This window comes from Sinocyclocheilus rhinocerous, unplaced genomic scaffold (assembly GCF_001515625.1).
Source record: "Sinocyclocheilus rhinocerous isolate Xijiao unplaced genomic scaffold, SAMN03320098_v1.1 scaffold683, whole genome shotgun sequence".
NCBI classification, from domain to species: Eukaryota; Metazoa; Chordata; class Actinopteri; order Cypriniformes; family Cyprinidae; genus Sinocyclocheilus; species Sinocyclocheilus rhinocerous.
Genome location: NW_015642819.1, coordinates 297,584 through 304,638, shown reverse-complemented (window position 1 = coordinate 304,638; position 7,055 = coordinate 297,584). Strand labels below are relative to the sequence as shown.

The 7,055-nt window shown below is 36.1% G+C and overlaps 1 protein-coding gene across 1 annotated transcript in view; it reads left to right on the top strand.

Moving 5' to 3' along the window:
- LOC107756582 (arf-GAP with SH3 domain, ANK repeat and PH domain-containing protein 2-like) overlaps positions 1-7,055 on the top strand; it is a 32,640-nt gene that overhangs the window by 17,287 nt on the left and 8,298 nt on the right. Inside the window, exons 12-23 of the mRNA XM_016573754.1 lie at positions 250-337; positions 474-522; positions 655-821; positions 1,912-2,045; positions 2,126-2,217; positions 2,386-2,575; positions 3,484-3,569; positions 3,661-3,776; positions 4,005-4,072; positions 4,201-4,308; positions 4,895-5,141; positions 5,279-5,371. Coding sequence (XP_016429240.1) covers positions 250-337; positions 474-522; positions 655-821; positions 1,912-2,045; positions 2,126-2,217; positions 2,386-2,575; positions 3,484-3,569; positions 3,661-3,776; positions 4,005-4,072; positions 4,201-4,308; positions 4,895-5,141; positions 5,279-5,371 — 1,438 coding nt within the window. The remainder of the gene's footprint in view (positions 1-249; positions 338-473; positions 523-654; positions 822-1,911; positions 2,046-2,125; positions 2,218-2,385; positions 2,576-3,483; positions 3,570-3,660; positions 3,777-4,004; positions 4,073-4,200; positions 4,309-4,894; positions 5,142-5,278; positions 5,372-7,055) is intronic.

Genomic DNA, 7,055 nt, shown 5'->3' with positions numbered 1-7,055 from the left:
GTGCGGTGTATATTTATTATGTATATATATAAACACACACATGCATGCATACATTTCAGAAAAATATGTTTATTAAATATATTTATTACATTTATTAAATATATATTTTTAAATATTATTTTAATAAATATAATTAATATATGTAGAATAAATTCTTCAGTGGGGGCCATTAGTGGGTAATAAATCCCTAAAATAGGCATTTTTTTCTGCTCATTCTTTCTTGCTCTATTTCTCTCTTTTTTCTTTCAGGCCAACGTACCGCCAGCAAACCTGAACCTCTTAACCTGCCAAGTGAAGCGTAACCCAGATGAGAAAAAATTCTTTGATCTTATATCACGTAATATACTTTTACAACGAGCCCGGTCACAGCACAATACTCTCATAAGTTCAGATCCAGTATTCTCAGAGTCTGTCATGGTTTATATGGTTGGCTGGTCATTTTTATTTGCTTACTGTTCTCTTCCATCTTCTAGATGACAGAACGTATCACTTCCAGGCAGAGGACGAAGCGGAGTGTCAAATGTGAGTGTGGAAGTGAGTGTGTGTGTGTGTGCTCATACGATAAGAGAATTTTATAAATATCGCGTGAGAATGTAATTATTATGTCCATCACCTCTGTCTTTTCATCCGTTCATGTGTATCTTTCTATTTCAGATGGGTGTCTGTGCTCCAGAATAGTAAAGAGGAGGCGCTGAACAACGCCTTTAAGGATGATCAGAACGAGGATGAGAACAACATCGTACGGGAGCTGACCAAGGCCATTGTGGAAGAAGTGAAGAAGATGAGCGGCAATGACGTGTGCTGTGACTGTGGAGCTTCCAGTAAGCAATATGGGATTGATTGTAACCTAGTGGTTAAGCATCTGGGCTGGGGACTGAAATGTTGCAAGCTTGAATTCTACAAGGTTTGATCCCTGAGTTTTTGACCATTTACCATTTTGCCCTTTACAATTTCTAATTTCTATATACACTTTTTTTGTGGAAAGAAATTAATACTTGTATTTAGCAAGGATGCATTAAATTGATTGAAAATGACAGTAAATACAGTGTTTATGTTTCAAAAGATTTCTATTATAAATAAAAGAGGTTCTTTTGAACTTTCTATTAATCAGAATCCTGACAAAAATGAATCATGGTTTCCACAAAAATATTAAGTAGCACTACTGTTTTTAAGAAATATTACTTGAGCACCAAATCAGCATATTTGAATGATTTCTGAAGGATCATGTGACACTGAAGACTGGAGTAATGGCTGCTGAAAATGTAGCTTTGCCATATCAATGATATTTTGAAATACATTAAAATGGAAAACAGCTATTTTAAATTATGATTAAAATTTCACAATATTACTGTTTTCACTACATTTTTTATCAAATAAATACAGCCTTGGAAAGCCTTCTTCTTTCAAAAACTTTTGAATGTTGGTGTATTTAACTGTTACATATCATTTGTTTTTATTGTAGTATTTATCTTGCACAAAACAAAAATATGCCCTTTTTATCAGGGTGGCAGGGTTAACAAATAAGATTAAATGCTAAAATAATAAAACTAGAAATCATTTATTTATAAACAGCATCATTTAACATTTTCACTACAAAAATAAGATGGAAAAGATTGCTGAATCAAATTAACTACTGAATCGTTTTTGTTGTTTTCTGCATTATTTGCACAAACTAAAACAGACATTTTAGGAGAGCGTGATTCTTGCCTCAGCTCACTCTTTTTTTTTTTTTTTTTGAAATTGAAATCTACACCCTGCGCTTCCTGTTTTGCATCACGCCTTTCCACTTCTCTTTGTACATTGAATGAAACTTAGTCATCCCAGTAGAACTTGTCTTATTGTTCAGATTTTCTTAGATAACCCTGAAATTCAAATGATACGTCAGTGGCTTTTCACTTGTTGTTACTGCAGATCCAACATGGCTCTCTACAAACCTGGGTGTGTTGATTTGCATCGAATGCTCTGGAATCCATCGGGAAATGGGAGTCCACTACTCCAGAATACAGTCTCTGACGCTGGATGTCTTGGGCACGTCTGAACTCTTGGTAAAGTCTTGTGACAACTCTGTTCTTTTTGAGCAGAAATTGCAAACATACAGATTGTGATGGTATTAAATGGGTTGCAGCTTGCTAACAGCGTGGGCAATGCAGGATTCAATGAAATCATGGAAGCAAATCTGTCAGCAGAGATTCCCAAACCCAACCCTTCGAGTGACATGTGAGCGATAGATAAGTTTCATTGACATCTATTTTTTTTATGAATTTTTTCATTAATTATACATGTCTCTCATTAAGATCTTCTGTTTAAAATTGGCTTTTAAATCCCAAGTTTAGTCTTCACATCATAAATTTCATAACAATGTCTTCTCTCGCAATTGTCCTTCAGGCAGGTACGAAAAGACTTCATTACAGCCAAATACACAGAGAAGTGCTTCGCTCAGAAGAAGTATGCAGAGAACGCAGCCCGGCTGCGCGCACTGTGTGATGCAGTGAAGTCCCGGGACATCTTCTCTCTAATTCAGGTGTATGCTGAAGGAGTGGACCTAATGGAGACCATTCAACAAGCTAACCAACATGTGAGTGTAACGTGCTGGTGCTGTAAAGAGTGCACGATGAAGGAGAGAATTCCACAAGAGTCTTTTAATTATAAATCCAAAAGCAAACAAGGCAGGGGTAGCACAAACACAAATGTAGGCAAAACAAATAACTGGCAAAGGAACTGAACAAAGCACGTTTGTTCAAAGCATGAGTATAAATAATGGGGCTAATGAAACAGAAATACCCGAGAGTAAAAGGTAACCAAGGAAACTAACGAGGAGCTGATCAGAACTAAACGGTGCAGGAGAACAAGAACTGAAAGTAACACAACAGAGAAGTTCATAACCATGACAGTGAGTTGTAGGTTGGAGTCATTGTGCATTTCCTTTTTCTATTGAATTGTCCTCATGGGCTGCACAGAAAAACAGCATCTAACACAACCCATGTGTAGTACAAATGACTCTTATGGGCTGGTTCATTTTAGTGAATCAAATAAATACAGTTTGTTTTGCATCAGTGTCTTTTTTTAATAAATGAAGAAGAGTACTTTATAGGGATGTAACGATTAACTGCGAGCCGGTTGGAAATCGATTTAAATATGTGACGATTCAAATCGGTTGAGATGCTAAACCATTCATTTAGGTGTAAGAGTTTATAAGAATTCATGTCTGAGGGGAACTTACTGTCTTTAGAAAAGTTTAGATGGTATTATTTTCGTTTCCTCTTGCCTCTGTATAATGCATATTAAAGTTCATATGTGCAGCCCTGCTTTGTTTAGAGCGGAAACCAATCATAAAAGAAAAATCAATAATTTTGACCCATACAATGTATTTTTGGCTATTGCTACAAATATACCCCAGCGACTTAAGACTGGTTTTGTGGTCCAGGGTCACATATATATCTTTATAAGTATACATATATATATATCTTTGCTTTTCATTGACAGGAACCAGGTGAGACAGCGCTACATCTTGCAGTTCGAATGGTGGACCGAAACTCTCTCCATATTGTGGACTTCCTTGTACAGAACAGGTGCTCCACTGATGTTCTGTATTTTAGCTAAAAAAAATTAAAAGATTTTACATATTATTCAGACATTTTACATGTTCATATGTGTGTGCAGTGGGAATTTAGATAAGCAGACTGCCAAAGGAAGCGCAGCACTGCACTACTGCTGCTTGACTGACAATAGTGAATGTATGAAGCTGCTACTGCGGGGAAAAGCATCTGTCACCATTAGTAAGAGTTCATATAATTTGCAGCTTTAACCTCAAGAATTCAAACTTCACAAAAAATGAATTAAAAAAAATCAAAATAATTTTTTATGAAAAACTAATGAGGCATTCTGCATTTTTTTGTTACATTTTTTTTAAATAAATCAAGCGAAAATGCTCATTTATTAGTAGTATTTCATATAAACTACTGAGTTTTTTTTTTCTCTTTTGGCCATGTCTGTTTTTCTTGCAGCTAATGAAGCAGGAGAGACTCCTCTGGATCTGGCGCAGCGTCTTAGACACAAAAAATGCGAGGAGCTGGTGCGTATATGTGTTATCTTTAATGCAAGCAGAAATCATGAAGTACTGCTTTTTGCTCTCTCCTTGCCTGAGATTGTGTTCAAGCAAATTCCCCTCCAGTATGTTGTTCTGTGTTGTGTGATCGACAGCTGACTCAGGCGCAAACAGGGAAGTTCAACGTCCATGTGCATGTGGAGTATGACTGGCGTCTGCATAACGATGACCTGGACGAGAGTGAGGATGAGATGGAAGACAAGGTTAACATACTTTTTACACAAAAGATCCCATTTAATTCAGTTATACTATCTTTAAGATTTAAAAAAAAAAAGAAATGAGTACTTTTATTCAGTAAGAATGTATTAAATTCATCTGAAGTAACAATGAAGACATTTATAATCTTACCAAAGATATCTATTTTAAATAAATGCTGTTCTTTTGAGTCCTGATAAAAATGTATCATGGCTTCCACAAAAATAGTAAGCAGCACAACTGTTTTTAACAGTGATAATAATAAGAAATGTTTCTTGAGCACCAAATCAGCAGATCAGAATGATTTCTGAAAGATTATGTGACACTGGAGCCTGAAGAACTTAAAAAAAGCCTGAAAAGGAGCCTGAAAAAAATCTTAAAATCACTCATTAGCTTAAATAGACTTAATTAAAAAGAATAAATGGTATTGCACACATGCATATATTTTGTCCAAAACCTCATTCACTGTTCACTACATAGTGAATGTCACATAGTTCATTACATAAAGATCAAAATATATTAGGACAAAGAGAATATTGAGCACTGAATATTGCTACATTATGGCTCATCCATATGTCATTTTTTGTGATTCAGCCTATTCCCAACAGGCGTGAGGAGCGTCCAGTTAGCTGTATTGTTCCAGGCACTGGCCCCATGATGCCCAACATGAGCGCTCTGGCACGGGACGTGGCTAATGTGGTCAATAACAAGCACAGGGCTTTTATTCCTAGCATGATCTGCAACGAGACGTACGGCACCATGCTTGATGTAAGCCCACAGCCTTTGGGTTTACCAGGAATGCCTGGTATTCCTCTTCTACCGCCTCGTACCTTGGGAAGGGGTGAGTAGCATTCAGGCATAGTGAGTTGAGGATCTTCTGGCAGTAAATTCTGAAGTAGCTTGCTTACAAGTGTACGCATTCAGTAAAGTCTTAAACATATACAAATTGTACACATTTATGTGTGTTTGTGATGTCAGGGTGGAGTCCTCCAGCGGAGATGGTCAGGAGGCAGAGATCATGCTCAGACCCTTCAAACCCTCAGACTCCAGAAAAAAACACTTCAGTGTACGGTGAGTCTGAGCCCAGTAGAGTCTTAAACCCATTTCTATAAAGATTATTATTTCTATGTTATATATTCTGCAAACCTCTTACATTCACCAAGGCTGCATTTTTTCGATCGCTTAATGTTTATTAGCAATGTTGAAAACAGTTTTGTCATAACAACTCTCGGAGGGATTGGCATGGTAATGTACATGACAATGTTAATGTATTTGGTCTTGGCGGTATAGATCTGCTACGCTGCTGGGGCCTCATTTATAAAATGTGCGTACGCACAGATTTGATCTTAGAGTGTGCGTACGCTAAAATCCAAGACAACGTTCATATTTATAAAAACGGTCTTTGACGTGGAAAAGTACTTACCGCCACGTCAGAGTCTGAGCAGACGTACACACTTTTCCTTGTGGCAAAGTCGGAGTACTGCAGCTATTTGAACATCTAAGCTGCAATAATAATAAAAGCGGTGTACGTGCAAGCACCGAATTCATCATAAACAACAAAGATGCAGTGTAAGAGATTAATTGTGCAGTCAGTGTAGGCAGATTTTTTACTAACGGGAATTTTTGCGAGATTAAACTGACCTTTTTAGTAGCCTAATGTTGAGAGTTCTTTACTCGCTCGCTTTCTGTACACAGTTTATTCCATGTTGTTTTTTTATTATTATTATTATTATTTTATTTAACAAGATTATTTCACTTGCGAAGTCTTGATTTACTACTAATACGTAAAATAGAAAAAAAAATGCATAAACGCATCTACGACTGTTTGTGTAGCCTATAAGAATAGGCCTATGTCTTGCAATAACGGTTTTCTATTCAATAACATTGTTAACTCTTTTTATTTATAACATCTGCTGCTTTGCTTCTGTGAAAATGAATAGAGACATCAGCCTTAAACTTTGTTTTTGTCATTTACATAAGTTATATTTGTATAAAATACACTATATATTTTTGTGTCAGTACATTAATGGCACATTTGAGCAGCATTAGTAAACTGTAAATATGCCGTGGGGTCTTTTATATGGTAATGATATTAATTAGGGGGCATTTACAAGGCGGAGATCTGACACCAGTCAGCTGCAACAATTTCAAGATCATTTGCGATTTATAAATGTCACATCTGGAAGAGAGGCGTACGAACTTGTTTTTGTGCGCACGTTCGTTTTCTCTGAATACCACTTACACACTTTTGAGAAATGATCTTAGAACAAATTTAGGACGGTTTATACGCAACATTTTATAAATGAGGCCCCTGGTGCGGCAGAGCAAGTACCGAGATTTGCTACTGCCAATACATCCACAACATGCTGCTGTGAGCATGTAAGAAATATTGCTGCTGCAAATATAACATACATGAAATAACCCCCATATAGCATACATGAATCACCTCGTTGAATAGACACATCAGCCTTAAACTTTGTTTTTGTCATTTACATAAGTTATATTTGTATAAAATACACTATATATATTTTTGTGTCAGTACATTAATGGCACATTAGAGCAGCATTAGTAAACTGTGTAAATATAAAGAAATCACATGCAGGCTTTTTCATACCGGAGACCATAATTGTGTAATAATTTATTTTATGAAATGTGCAATTTTTCTTTCAATAATGTTTTTTACAATTTTGCAAGAATTTTGTGATACTAAACTTTTTATTAGTTGTCATAGCAAGTGATTTTAAAAGTAGGATGG